General features: G+C 60.5%; 1 protein-coding gene across 2 annotated transcripts in view; it reads left to right on the top strand.

Moving 5' to 3' along the window:
- Nucleotides 1-14,481, top strand: part of ARNT2 (aryl hydrocarbon receptor nuclear translocator 2) — a 102,583-nt gene that overhangs the window by 25,408 nt on the left and 62,694 nt on the right. For both annotated transcript variants that reach the window (XM_047086501.1, XM_047086500.1), the window contains exons 4-6: nt 9,709-9,811; nt 13,355-13,420; nt 13,667-13,752. In XM_047086501.1, the coding sequence (XP_046942457.1) occupies nt 9,709-9,811; nt 13,355-13,420; nt 13,667-13,752 (255 nt within the window). The remainder of the gene's footprint in view (nt 1-9,708; nt 9,812-13,354; nt 13,421-13,666; nt 13,753-14,481) is intronic.

Below are 14,481 nucleotides of genomic sequence, written 5' to 3'. Positions count from 1 at the left end.
GTTGAATCTTCCCATGCGTTACGCTCGCCTCCTTCGCCTTTTCATTCATCCTTGGACCCTAACGTGTACAAAGAGCTGAAATGGTTTGGGTCTGTGTGTATTTCTTTGAAAGTCAATTTTTCTAGACTGGGGCTGGGTTGTGGGGGGCGGGGCTGGGAGGCTGCCGCCAGCCGGGGTTGGCGGGGGGTGGCGTGTGTGCTGGAAGACTCCCTGGTCTTTCTGCTGCTTGTGCATTTGGAGGCTCCCCTTAGGGGAACCTGTTATTTGCTTCCCAGACGGTCCCTTCCTCTGTCTTTGTTGAACCACAGGCCGCACGTGCCCCGTTCCTGCACAAATCCCTCCGTGTTTCGGATCTGTTCGAGGCCCTTCTCGCCGCGTTTCCGCACGGATACGGATTTCTGTGGCTATTTTTGTGTTTTCTTGATAGTCTTGTTAGCAGTGTGCAGGGGAGGCAAGGCATGACCTGAAACTGCCTTCTGGAACACAGTGTGTCAGCCCGGGCTCCTTCTACGCGCCGGGCGGCCTTTCCGCAGCCAAGGATGGAGAGGACGCTTCATCGTTTACCGTTACAATGAAAGCCTCAGGCCTGCATTTCTGGCATTTTTGTAGCATGATACCCCGAGAGGAATGTGTTTCTTTAAAGCGCAGCCCAGCATGTTCTAAACAGGACGAAGCACTTGTACTGTTTCTGCAGATTAAATAGCAGAAGAGGTGCGGGGGGGCCAGGGGGGGCCAGGGGGGGCCACGGCGGGGGAGGGACAGGGTGGGGGGCGGGGGGCGGGTTTGGAATGAACGCTGGAGCCGCGGGTGGCGCTCGGGTGGTTGGCGTCAGGCCCGGAATGTGTCCGCCGGAGAAAGTTCCAAGCCGGGGGCTGTTGGGAGGCCGCGGGAGCCCGGTTGTCCACGGCAGAGGCAGTGTGGCCGTCCCCCACCGAGGGTCTCTGCCTACCCCCGCGTCCATCCTGCCCTTGTCAGCGTGCAGGACATCACCTCCGTGACGCTCTGCGCACGATGGCCCGGCCGCCGGCCCCTTGCCCAGCCAGAGGCTCCCCACCGCCTTCCCGGGGGGGCAGGGCGGGCTCGCGCACAAGCCAGACCACCGGGCAGAAGGGCTCCTCGTGAGCGTCTGTGGGGCCTCGGCCCCTGTCACCGGCTCTAGTTGTGGGTCCCTTTGTGTTTCTTTTGCTATTCGAGGGCCATGGGCTAAGTCCTAACCCAGAGGAGGGATGGTTCCCTGCGAGCCTGTCCTGCTCCCTGGAAACGCTTCCCTCTCTGGGCTGTTCTGCTCGGTGACATGATCACCGCTGCCAGTGGTCACTTCTCCCAGCTTCCTTCCCCGCAGACTGACTAGGACGCTCAGTCCCCCAGGCCGGGCGTCTCTCTCTCGCTCTCTCAGAGATGGGCGGCATTAAGTATTAATGCTAGGCTTACAAGCATTTGCTTCTAAAATCTAAATTATTGATAGTCTTACCTTTAAAATACAAATCATCCGAATTTCCCCAGACGGTTCTGCCTTTACAGGGTGGGGCGGCCCTCGCGAAGCACACTCAGAGCATTGCCCACCGACGACGTCAGGGGACCGCTGGGCCTCAGAAGCGTCGGGAGTCCCTGGCCGGCCTGCCTCTGGGGGGGTGACCGCTCTCCTAGTAACTGCTGGGACAGCGGGCAAAGCCAGGACCGCCCCCGGCCAGCCCCGCCAGCCTGGTCACTGACTGTGCCTGCCCCGGGGGTGCTGAGGCCCTGTCACTGCACCCACAGTGGGTGCAGACCCCTCAGGAGTGTCCCGGGGATGGCGTAACCTAAAGGCTCCTACCAAAATGCAGGCAAAACCGGAAAAGCAATAAACACACGAATTACAAAAGAGGGAAAACCACCACCCTGGGATCTACCCCTGCAGTGGCTGTCCCCTGTCCCCCGCCCACCCTGCTCTCCGCTGGTTGGGGCGGGGGGGGGGCGGTGGGCTGCAAGTCCCCGAGCAGCTGCTGCCCCGGGAGCAAGGACCCTTCCTCAGATCCCCACGAGGAGGCCAGTCTTGGCTGAGTTTTCTGGTGTCTCTGGGCTTCAGTTTGCCTTGGGGACCAGACGGCCGGGTCCCGCGAGCAGGGGGGTCGTGGGGTGTCTGTGCCCGGGGCGCCACAGTGAGAGGCTGCACTGCGCACGGAGAATTTAGGAACAACAGCGGAGCCTCCCCTAAGTCGGTCTGCGTCTTATTATCTCCATGTGCCCGTAGTTCCCGGACGTCTGGGCGCCACAGACAGGGTTTCTCCCCGGGAGGCCGGCCCCTCCCAGTCAGTGCCCTTCTCCTCCTGCCTGTTGGCGTCACCGTGACCCCACTTCTGGGGCTGTGATGGGGTCTCACGGGGTCACGCGCACAAACTGTTGCGTCATGCCCCGCCCTTAGGAAAAGCCTCAGTAGCCCTCAGTCCCTTGTCCTTCCTTCTGTCAAAGGCCGAAGAGGGTTGCATTCGTCTGGGCTGTTTGCTTGCAAGTGACAGAAGCGGGTGTTCAAGGTGGGGAGGGGGCGGGGGTTGGTGGCACCAAGGATCTGAACACCGTGATGGCACTCTCACCAGGCAGCACCTTCACTGCTTTCTTAGAGTCCCTCTCGTTGCCGTCGGTCCGGTCCTCCGTGAGGCTGAGCTCAGGTTCCTAAAGAAAAGGGTAGAGAGAGGACAGGTGGGAATGCTCACATTTGGCCCGTAGGGGACCCTGACTGGCCTGGCTGGATCCTTTCCGAGTTTGGGGACCGGTCACTATGGACAGAGGAGGAACGAGGTGCTGTGATCGGTCCGGCGTGTGCCAGGGGCCCAGCCCTCAACCAATCATCATGGCCGGGGAGGCGGGCTCAGACAAGAAGGTGGCAAATGCTGTGACAGTCACAATAAAGAAATAGCAGGAGAGCACTGTGCTGGGGGAGGCCCCGGTGCTTGGGGCGACGGGTGTCCTGCCCACCCAGAGCCCCTTCATCTGGTGCGAGAAGAAAACCGTTCTGGCCACCACTTGAGCATTGGTGTAGCTGTGCCCTCGGTCGTGCCCAGACACCTGCCAGCCAGGACGAAATACGAGGGAAACACACCCGAGCTCCCTCGCAGGAGGCTCCGTCGATGGGGCTCGCGGTCTGGAGCAGATCCCACGTGCCGGGGGGTGTTTGTTCCTGTGTGCACAGCTGCTAACGTGGCCGGGGCCAGCCTCTGAGAACAAGAACACGCTGTCACTGGAACAGCAACCAAAGTCCCGTCCAGCCTCTGGTCCCCATCCCGGGGGCCACACGTCTCTGGAACGGCATCAAATAGTGTCCATCCGGGGCCACCGCTTTGCCTTTGTTCCTAATAATTTTCCCATGTTTTCCTCCTTTGCTATCTTGGGGTTTCTTCTTTCTAAACCAAGATAAGATGTTTCCAGTTTTCTTAAGGATTCTTTTGATGAAATAATTCTCATTTCTATTTGTATTTCTGCTGTAGCCTGGGGAGCTGTTTTATGAGCACAGAGCTTTCTTTTGTGATCTTATCCAACACAAACTTCTGATTCTTCTTTTTTTTTTTTTTTTTTTTTTACAAAGTTACTGCTGATCTAAATAATACTTAAAAATCAGCTTACTGAAAACAGTTACAGAAGGACCCTTTGCCCGTAGAGGACAGTGCTCTGTGTTGGCATCTGTGATCATTCTTCTAAAAGTAGGAGCTGGCAAATGGTTTTTTGTTGAGGGCCAGGTAGTCGGCTTTGTGAGTCTTACAGTGTCTTTCACACGCACTCAGCTCTGCCATTGTAGCACGAGAGGAGCCGTGACGGCTGTGGCCGTGATCCAATAAATATTTAAATAACAGCGAGCCCCTTTGGGGTCAGATGTCACAACGTAGATTGCTGAGTCCTGTTCTAAACCCTAGATGCTTTAGACTTAGAAAAATTATCGTCGAAAAGCCTGAGATGTGCCATAATTCTGTCCGTTTCATAGAGTGGAAACACTCTCCGTGCAGGACCGTCCGTGGTTCACTCGGAGCCTGGAGCAGACTGGGTGTTGGTACGGACAGCCTGTTGTCACTGGAGGCGGGATTTCCATTCTTGGGAACCTACCCTGACATGGTGTGGATGTATTTTTCTTCCCAGTTGCTCGCCACGGCATTATTTGCCGTGTGGAAGCCCTGGGAATGGCTTCATGTCCGAAAGTAAATTGTCTACTCAAAGTGATGCTATAGAGCCTTTCAAATAATGTTTATGATTACATTTGATGAGTTTCTGTTGTGACATAAGGTGGAAAAATAAAGACCATGAAGCCTCAATTAATTAAAAGAAAGAGCAGACATGCACACGAAAAGTTTGACGGGAAATAGGCCCAGATGTCAATAGTCTCTTTCTCTGGACAGGAAGATTGGGGTTTTTACTGTGTGTGTGTATGTATGCGTGTATTTGATTTTTCCAAGAGATCGCTTTAGATTTACAATAAAAGCATTTCAAGAGGAAAACAAGTAGTTCTGCAACCCTTTAGCCTGAGATGGTGTTCTGGGCTGTATTCTAGAACCTTCCAGAATGCCCTCTTCCCTCAGAGAAAGCCAAGAGGCAGGGGCCGGGCCGACCAGGGGAGGCTCCCCGACCGTGGGGCTCCAGGCCAGGACGCTGCCATCTTGGGGCTCACGCAAGTGCCTCCTGGACCCGTCAGGCTCTTACGCTCTGGTTCCTGAAGGGGGTTGGCTGACCTTGCATGTGTACGTCTTCGGGTGTTCACGTGACCTTCAGAGTAGGCATGTCTGGTCTCGTGTTCCCACGGAGGGGACGCCAAGCAGGCCGCTCGTCCCCCACAACCCCCACGGGCGGGGGCCGAGCCTCCGGGCCCTGCTGCCCCTTCCTTCCGGAACGGGCCACGCCATTGGGTCCCAGATGGTTCCCCTCTGTGCGCCAAATCCAGAGAAGTATATGCTTCCGCAGCTGCTGGTTGTGTGGAGGTGGCCGGGGCCTCTTTGGCACCCTGGCCACAGAGTCACATGGGCGCTGCCTGCTCTGAGAATGGACCCACGCCCCGGGGGGAGTCATCGCTTCCGTACGGTGCTGAGGATGTAGGGGTGCGCTTTCCAGAGGTCACCGTGGAGGAGAGAGGGCGGGAGGGGAGCAGGGGCACGGGGCGTGGGCGAGGGGTGCGGGGACGAGAGGTGGCCTCGTGTCTCTAGTTCAGCAGCGGCCACGGCGGGGCGGGCCGGGGTTCGTGGTGGACCGGCCCCGCAGTGGCTTTGCAGAGTGGGCCCTCCGACCCCCGGGGAGCAGGTTGGACCCTGGAAGGCGCCGGCCTCGGCCTGGATTCCGCTCCGAGGGGCCGCTTGCCTCCATACGTCCCCGCTGCTTTCAAATTTGTCAAAACTCCGGTTTTCCGGACAGCTTTTCAGGAACACCCACTGTACGAAGTTGAGCACGTTTTCCTCCCGAGGGGCCCGGGAAGGGGGCTCATCGTGCCCACAGAAACCGGAGAAGCACACAGAGAAATAAACGTGGGAGTGGTTGCCTCTCGGGGTCACGACAGCAGATCATGGAAATGTGTTTTTTCATTTCCTCGTATTCCGCGGCTCATGTGTTGCGCAGCTGTGATTTATTTTCAGAGCCCACTTTGGAATTTGACAGACTCTCACGCTGGCCCGCTTCACAGCTGAAACCGTGTGCCATTTGGTCGATGATAAAGCAAGTGACAATTTACAACGAAAACAGCCGCAAAAAAGAAGCCGTCTGTGAGTGAGACAGACAGGTGTCAAACCGGGGCAGGGGCTCCCGGCAGCCTGGGGGGCGGGCCTCTCGCTGGGGCCGAATCCTGGTGGACACGTCCTGCCCGCAGGTGCAGGGCCAGCAGCGCCCGGAGTGCTGGTGTCCATAGGGGCCGTTCACCCTGCAGAGCCGGTCCCCTGGGAAGCAGAGGCTGGAGCGTCCCTGCCGCTGAGGGTGCTGGGAGGGCCGGCCGGCGAGGCACCTGCTCCAGCCCTGAGTGCCAGCTGGCTCTGGTCCCGGGAGACGGGGCCCCCAGGTGCTGGGTGGCGGGGGGGATGGGAGGTGACCACCCTGTGTTGTACATGCTCTCTACTCCCTCCTCTCTGTTGGGAGCGGTGAGCCCAGCCCTTTGGGTTTCAAGTGATAGAAATCCATTCAACTGTTTATCGCAAAGGGGCGGGTCTCTGGTCACGTTTACCCTTTCTCTGGTTTCTTTTTGTTTGGTGCATTTATCGCCACCTGACAGCGGTCTCTTCCCTCCCCTGTTTTCTCTTCTTCGGGTTTTGCTGTCTGTTCACCCTCGAGATTATATAATGGCTTCTGCCTGTGTAACTCTTTGTGCTTTTATCGGTGCCTGGCATACTGGAGGCATTTAGTAAACATTTATTAAACGATGGCAAGGTGACGCCTGGGTAAGTTGTGACAAGAAATGGGAGGTCATCAGGCAAAGGGAAGGAGGAGCTGCTGGGGAGGCCAGGGCCTCAGGACCCGGAGTGGCGCACGGGGACGGACGGGGACAGCGAGTTGCTCTGAGCCGGGCGGGATGGGGGGGGGGCACGCAGGGGTGCAGCAGGTGCAGCCAGAGAGGCGAGCAGAGGCCAGATCTGGGGGCCCCTTCACAGAGGGCTGCAGGTCTTGGAGTGTTTTGGGGATCCGTAGCGGGGAGCACGAAAGGAGCGGGACGCGATCGTTTGTTTTGAGTTTGCCAGGAACCTCGTGCTTCGTGCGTTCCTTGTGTGTGTCCTGAGTGCGGGTCTTAAGCCTCCGTTGGCGGAAAAGGGAAAGCAAACCAAGCAAGCGTAGAGCAGCAAAGCTGAGCGCCAGGGTCACCCTAGTGATCGAGCCCGGCCGTTCCGCGTTGGAAGTGGAGGCTTCTGAGGGATGCGGACGACGGGTGGAAGGGGGTGAGGCCGGGCGGGTCAGCTGCCCACGCAGATGAGCAGGGGGCTGAGGGCGTCGGGACGCGGACGCGGGAAGGTGTGCGGGGGGTGGGGGGGCAGGAAGGACAGAGTGTTGGCAGCTCCTCAGATGTGCCGTGAGCGCTCCGTGTTCTGTATTCAGTAAGCGTTTCTAGAGCACTCTCTGAGCCACACACGGTGTTGGTCCCTCTGTAGCGTCCGCGGGTTTACTGGTCACGACAGCGTCGGAGGGCGACACTCTTGCGACCCTCATTTTACAGGTGAAGACGCTGGAGCGCAGACCCATCAGGTCACACGCCCAGGGTCGCGCGGGAAGAGAAGGAGGCGGGATCGAAGCAGGTCTGTGCACCTGGCACTGGACGTCTGGCTTTAGCGGCTGGGTAGCGGTGGGCTGGTGACCGTGATGGGGCCTGCGGGAGGCAGGGAAGGTCTGGGCGCCCTGCACAGGAACGCGGGTTTGCTTTTGGACCCGCGGAGCGCCAAGTGTCTGAGAGGCCCCGACGGCAGGTGGACGCGTACGAGCCTCCCAGAGAGGTCCTGCTGGGGAGGCCGCCTTGGTGTCATCGGCACGCAAGGTGTGGTGCAGCCGAAAGAGCCCCTGAAGGTCCTGCGGAGAGCGAGGGAGAAGGGTCCCGGCCCAAAGGGGGAGGACTGGGGGGGGAGGAGCCCCCCAGGGCCGAGAACCAGCAAAGGAGAGGCAGGAGACAGAGGCACCCTGGGGGAGAAACGTCCAAGAGGGACGTGCTGGGGACAGGGACCATTTCTGTTTGCCCCCTCCCCCGCCACCATGACGGAGATGTGAGGGTGTCTGAGTGCCGGACGGAGGAAGAGGAGGAAGAGGAGGAGGAGCGTCCGGGAGGCAGGTGCCTGGTCGCAAAACAGGGCCCGCTGAGGGCGGGGACGCGGCATTTCTTCCGCGAAGGGAGCAAGGCGGGTGATGGATGCGTGTCTCTTCGTGAGTGCTGTGCTGTGGGATCAGGGAAACGGGTAGGAAGCCGTTCGTTCTGGCTGGTTCCTTCGTGCCCGCTTTGGGCAAAAGCCCTTTCCGGACGCATACAAACAGTTTCAGTTCAACCGGCAAGTATGGTGATCCAGGCGCCGTCAGCCGCGTTGGGACGTTTCGCACTTGGTCCCGGCCCGCGAGGCACAGAGCTCAAGCGCAGGGCGGGTAAGTCCTCGCCGTCCAACGTGACGGGTGTCACAGACGGGTTTCCTCCACGGGACGTGAAGGTAGGGTGACCGTGCTCGCAGCCACGTGGGTCCCGGAGCCTCACGAGATGCCGGGCGCGGCAAAGCCATCGGATGCACACCGAGCGGGCGAGCGGGCGGATGAAGACGTGGACGGGGGGCCCTGCCCGGGGGTCGGGGACAGACTCCCCGGGGTCGTGACACCCGAGCTGGCCCTGGACAACGAGCAGCCGTTCACCAGGATGACAGTTCACGTTGGAACGGGGCGGGAGCTGGCAGAAAGGCCTGCGCGTGCACACGTGTGAGGCGCGAGGTCCCGGAGATGCGCACGCGGGGGCACCGTGTCTGGAGCCGTTCTCACACCCTGTCCGGGGGTCACCGACCACGTGTGCTCGCCACGCACCCGGAACAGGCTCGTTGGAGCGGAGATGTGCCCCGCGTGTGAAAGACACATCCCTTGCAAAGACCCAGAGAAAGAATGAGGGGCTCCCCGGGGGCTCAGTCGGTTAAGCGTCTGACTTGATCTGGGCTCCGGTCACGATCCGAGCGTCGTGGGATCGAGCCCTGTGTCGGGATTCTCTCTCTCCCTCTCTCTGCCCCTCCCTTGGTCACGCACGTGCACGTGTGCGCTCTCTCTCTCAAAAAAAAAAAAAAAAGAAAAAGAAAAAAATGAGACATCGCCCATTAGTGTTCTACACGGTGAAATGGTAATACTCCAGATCTATTACTGAAAGCGACTTCGCCTATTTGTTAACTTTTCAAGAAATGTGCCTTCTAGAACGCGTCGAACTAGACAGGTGGTTCCCACAACATCTCTCTCGGGCAGGGTGGCGGGCAGGGCCGCGTGCCGAGACGCTCTGTCGGGGGCTCCCGTGAGCGATGCGGTTTGGAGCCCAGGCGGGCAGTCAGATGTGTGCTGTCTACACAGCTGGCGGCCGTGGGACAGGGGCACTGACAGAAAGGATGCTAGAGGTTGGGAGCCGGCGGGTGTCAGTTGAGGGAAGGCAGGCAGGGGGAGGAGGTGGAGAGACCGATGGGGGTGCAGGAGGGGAGGGCGGGAAGGACTCCCACATAGCGTCTGGAATTCTGACCTGGATTTCCACGCTGACGGTGGTGCATTGGCTGACGTCGGGGAGGAGTGGGTGGTGCTGGGTGGTCTCGGGCTGGGGCGGAGGGGCTGCAGGGGCTGGTGCTGGGAGGCGTGGGGTGCAGAGGCGTTGTCCCGGCCGTGGACGAAGCCGGTAGGGGTGCGCGGCGGGAGGAGAGAAGATGGCCCAGCTGGGGTCTCCTCGGAGAGGAGAGGGGACCACGGGCAGCGGCTGCTGGGGTTGGCAGCTGGGGACTGTGGCGAACGTGTGTCCGTGAAGTGATGGGGGAGAAACCGAGTCGGAATGACTCCAGGTGGTGTCATAGGACAGAGCAGGGACAGCAGGGGCAGACTGTCCTCGGAAGAAGACGAGGCACTTAGAATCGTACGGGTTTTGTGACCCTGCGTGTTCCCAGCCAGAGAATGTTGGGGATCCAAGAAACGATCCGTGCAGCCCCGTTTGCCCTCATTTGCAGAGCGTTTGGAGAGAGCTCTCCCCGCCCTACGCCCTCGTCCGAGGCAGAGGCTCACACGTGTCCCTCTCTCGCTTAGGCCGGATCCTGGACCTGAAGACGGGGACGGTGAAGAAAGAGGGACAGCAGTCCTCCATGAGGATGTGCATGGGCTCGCGGAGGTCCTTCATTTGCAGGATGAGGTGTGTGCGGGGCGGCGGGCGGCGGGCGGCGGGTAGATGAGGTGTGTGCGGGGCGGCGGGCGGCGGGTAGATGAGGTGTGTGCGGGGCGGCGGGCGGCGGGCGGCGGGCGGCTGCTCCTTCGGCTCCACCAGTAGGAGCCTTGACGGGCTCTGCCGAGGTGAAACCCCGTGGTCCCGGCTGCAGCACGTGAGCCCGCAGACCCCGTGGTCCGCCTCGGACGCCGCGTCCCCTTCCTCCCACCCACCTTGTCTGACTTCCTGCCCGTCCCTGCCCACTCCTGGGTTGGCTTCCCCTGTCGGCTGGGTCCCAACTTTCTCCCGGTCCTTCAGGACCCTTCTGAACTCCAACCCCTCCAGGCACCATATCGGTCAACACGTTTTATGCAAGATGGGTCGATTTTGTACTCGCTTTTGTATTTCCTGTGCCAAAGCACACGTTTTCATTAGCGTTTAATTATTAGATTGTCGCCTGATGCTTCAGGTGGAAATGTCTGGGCTCCGTGAGTCAGCAACGGTTGCCCTGAGGACAGGGGCTTGGCGTTACCTTCTCTGAGCCGCCCGCGATCTATCCCGAGCGTGTACGTGGTTAACGCGTGGTGTGGAGGAAATGCAGGAGTGACTGAACTGGGGGGTAATTAGAGAATTTTCTGTCCCCGAGGAAGAAAGAACAAGGCTTCAGAGTCCCTGTACCCTCAGCCCCGAGGCCCTGTAGGGGTGGGGCGGGGGTGCCTGGTGAGTCGAATCTGCCAGGACGTGGAATTGCAGAGACTGTAAGACGAGGCAGTGCCCCTCATTCATTCATTCATTCATTCATTCATTCATTCATTCAGACATCTATCGAGGGCCTGCCTGCGCCAGGCCGGGGTTCAGCCCTGAATAAAGCAAACAAAATCCCTGAGCTTGTAGAATGTCACTTTGGTAAGGGAGATCTAGGATGAGCAAAAGTACCAAGTAGACACAGGGAATGTCAGATAGTGGTAAGTGCTCTTGAGGAAAATAAAACAAATTTAAGAAGGAGGAGGAGTGGCTAGTTCACGTGTTACATAGGTTGGGTGGGGGTGGGGGGTCTCAATGATAAGGTGGCATTTTGGAGATGTCCCAGGAGACCTGGGACTATCTGGGGAAAGAAAATACCAAGTGGAGGGAACCGCAAGTCTAAAGGCCCTGGGGCAGGGATGTTCTTGTGTTTAAGTAACAATAAGGTTACTATCCGAGGAACAGGGTGAGTGGCCGTGGTGGGCAGAATGGTCATCAGTAAGGTTGGGCTGGGGGTGCCTGGGTGGCTCAGTCGGTTAAGCATCCGACTTTGACTCAGGTCATGATCTTGTGGTTCGTGAGTTCGAGCCCCGTGTCAGGCTCTGTGCTGACAGCTCGGAGCCTGGAGCCTGCTTTGGATTCTGTGTTTCCCTCTCTCTCTGCCCCTCCCCAGCTTGCATTCTGTCTGTCTGTCTGTCTCTCTCTCTCAGAAATAAACATTAAAAAAAATTAAAGTAAGGTGGGGATGTTGGGTAACTTACAGCTTTTACTCTGAATGAGGCGGGAGACCGCTGGAGTTTTCTCGTAAGAATGACACGCTCTGAATCACGTTAAATAATTCACTCTGCCTGTGTGTGGGGGACAAACCCGCAGGGGGGACGAACAAGGGTGCAAGCGAGGAGGCGGCTGGACGCGGGATTCTGGAATGCAAGGGAGAGGTTGGGCCGAAGGTACGGACTTGGGGACCGCCGTCACCCAGATGCACCCTGAAGCCTGGAGACTGAATGAGGTCACCGGGAGGTGGGCGGGGCTGGAGGAGAGGTCAGGCCTCAGCCCCCGGGCCACTCCTGTGGCAGGGAGGCGAGGAGGGGCCAACAAGCCCGAGACGGAAATGCAGGCCGGTTGGCAGGGAAGGGGGGTGAAGGACGTTCCTGCAAGGAAGGCGTGCTCCCTGCAGAGACTCCTGAGGGTCCTGAACACGAGGGCCGGGGCATCCCCGCCGCAGAAGGAGAAACCTCGGGAGCCCCAGCTGCAGGCAGGTGGCAGGGCGGCCGCCGCCCTCTCTTCCCTGGCACGGGAGCCTGTCCCCGCTGCCCGGCTCGGGGTCTCCCAGGCTGTCCTCGAGTCCCTGGGACCCCACACCGACCTTGATCGAGCCCGGCCGTCTCCTGCCTTCTCTGAGCTTCTGCCGAGCTGTGCGACAGCCCCAGGCTGGCTCAGGGGAGCTCAGCACAGATGTCGCTCTCCTCCCATTTGCTGCCGGACCTGTGACTCGTCAGGGCCGTCCGTGCGGAGAGGAGACCCGTCCTCCGAGGCAGCGCCTCTCCGTTCTTGCAGAAGACGGGACGGAACTCCCTTCGACACCTGCCTCAGGTCACACGACGGCATTCGGGCGACGGAAAACACGATCGCTGCATCTGAGTTCATATTAGCCTGTGTGGATGAGTGCTCTCAGTCCGCTGACAGGCACGGGGACGGCAGGGTGTCCGTGTGCCGGAGGCCACTGGGGACAGAACGCCGTCCCGGGGACAGAACCGCGGACAGCGCCCCGTCAGCAGAGCACGCCCACCCCGGCGCGGGGGCAGCACCTGCCGGATTCTGAGTCCAGCACCACACGGCCCCTGCGGAACGCCTTCCCCGGGGACGTCACCACACCCGGTCCTGCGTCTCCGTGCCATCGTCACTCTGCCTGCAGGCCACGTCGGGCAGCCCCCGCCCTGCCCCGGTGCCCTCTGGGGGACGTGACTGCCCCCTGAGGCGGGCAGTTCTGCTGTCTGCCGAGCGCCTGACCTCGTCCTCCCAATAAAGCGGGTTCGTTCTGGGAGGATGCCAGCCGGCCAGGCGGCGCGGTCCCGGGTCGTCCCTGCTGGGGGACACGCACCTGCGGGTGGCCGTCCCCCGTCTCAGAGCACAGCTGGCCTCTCCTCTGTGCCCTACGGAGCGTGAAGATGTCCAGAGCGTTACCTGCCCTGGAGTCGGGACGCGGAAGCACACGGAAGGATGGGTGCACACAGCACCGGCCGGACCCTGGTGGCAGGGCGACCCTCGATGTTCAGAGCCTGGGGGGGATTGAGAGGAGCGGCGGAGAAGGTCGCCTCCCGGCCCCCGCCTCCCGGAGAAGGGCCTCCATCGCCCCCACTCTGCCCTTTGCCGTCAGCGGGCTGAGGCGGTTACGTCGCTCCCAGTGACGGGAGGGGCAAGGGCAGGGAGGGTCCCCACGGCCGCAGCCGCAGCCTGGGAACATGCGTCCTTCCGTCAGCGGGCAACGCGCGTCTTGCGTTGATGGCTCTGCTGAGGCCCTAAGAGACTCCACCACCCTGCTTGCGTGACCCCGAACATGACCGGGAGCCCCTGGAGTCTTTCTTAGGGGTCCGGCCTGCGGCGGGGGGGGGGGGCTCTGCATCGCCAGGTGGGTCACGCTCCCCCGGCCGCGGTGACAGCCGGGGACCGGAGGTGCGCGAGCCCGCGTCAGAGCGCCAGCATCGATCGGAGCGGCTCTCTGACCGCAGGGCCGTCCTGTACAACTGCTTCGGGCTTTACTCATCCTCAGCGTTTACCGAATCCTAGGTGTGGGAACGCTCCTTTGGACCACCTGCCGCTGAACAGAATAACCACCATGAGGAAAAGGTTCAGGTCAGTGAGCCTTGGCGACGCGTGACGGGGGCCGCGCGGGGGGGAGGGCGTGATGAGTGCCCTGAGCGGGGTGGGCAGCGAGGCCGGGCGGGGGTGCCGGGGGGGGGGGCTGGGTGCACCTGCCGGGGGAGGAGGGACCTCAGGGTGCCGGGAGGGCGAAATTCAAGCGCCCGAGGCACGCATGACCCCGGCGTCCCTGCCTCCCGCCTCGTGCGGAAAGCCGTCTCACGGATGCTCTTTCTTCAGGAACGGCCTTGGCCCCGTGAAAGACGGGGAGGCCCAGTACGCCGTGGTGCACTGCACGGGTTACATCAAGGCGTGGCCCCCCGCAGGTAAGCCGTGCGTTCTTCCGGGGGGGGCTGGGTGCCCTCACCCGACTGTGCCTTCCCGTCGGGAGCGTGTGCCACAAAGAGGCAGAGAGATGCGCTCGTCGTTCTTTGTGCTTAGAACGAAATGATCTCTGTCACTGGGGCAAGTGCCGCTTCCGGGAGCAAAGGTTTCTGGAAAGAGTGATCCTGCGCGGGTGCTTAGAGCCTCCGCCGCTTCCTGCGGTCTGTCACCCGGAGCCCTGTGTGAGGTCGCGGTGGCCTCTGAAATGACAGCTGTCACTCTCACCGGGACGGTGCCACGGACGGCAGCAGGCATCGGCGAGGAGCCGGAGCCCTGGCAGCCCTCAGGTCGCGCAGGAGGCACGGTAAACCAGTGCGGCTGCTTCTGGAAACCGGAGGGCCGGTCCTGGCCGCCCCACTCCCAGGGGCACGCGGGAGAACCGAAAGCGTTTGTCCGCCAAGGAACTTCCAACAGGGGAAGCGGGCAAGTGATTCGTGCTGCAATATCCGTGCACCTTGAAAGCGTCACGCTAAGCGGAAGAAGCCAGACACCCAAGGTGACCCGTGATAGGATTTCATTTATGTGTAATATCCAGAGAAGGTAGATCCCTCCAGGAAGAAAGTAGATGTGTGGTTTCCAGGTGCTGGGCGGCGGGACGAAGGGGGGCGTGGCTGTCCCGGGTACAGCGTTTCTTTTCTAGATGACACAAATCCTGAAATCAGATGGGGTGA

Source organism: Lynx rufus, unplaced genomic scaffold (genome assembly GCF_022079265.1).
Source record: "Lynx rufus isolate CCGP_SWC_20201006 ecotype Redwood Valley unplaced genomic scaffold, mLynRuf1.p SCAF_21, whole genome shotgun sequence".
NCBI lineage: Eukaryota > Metazoa > Chordata > Mammalia > Carnivora > Felidae > Lynx > Lynx rufus.
The sequence above is the reverse complement of the archived record's forward strand: the minus strand, read 5'-3'. Positions and strand labels throughout refer to the sequence as shown.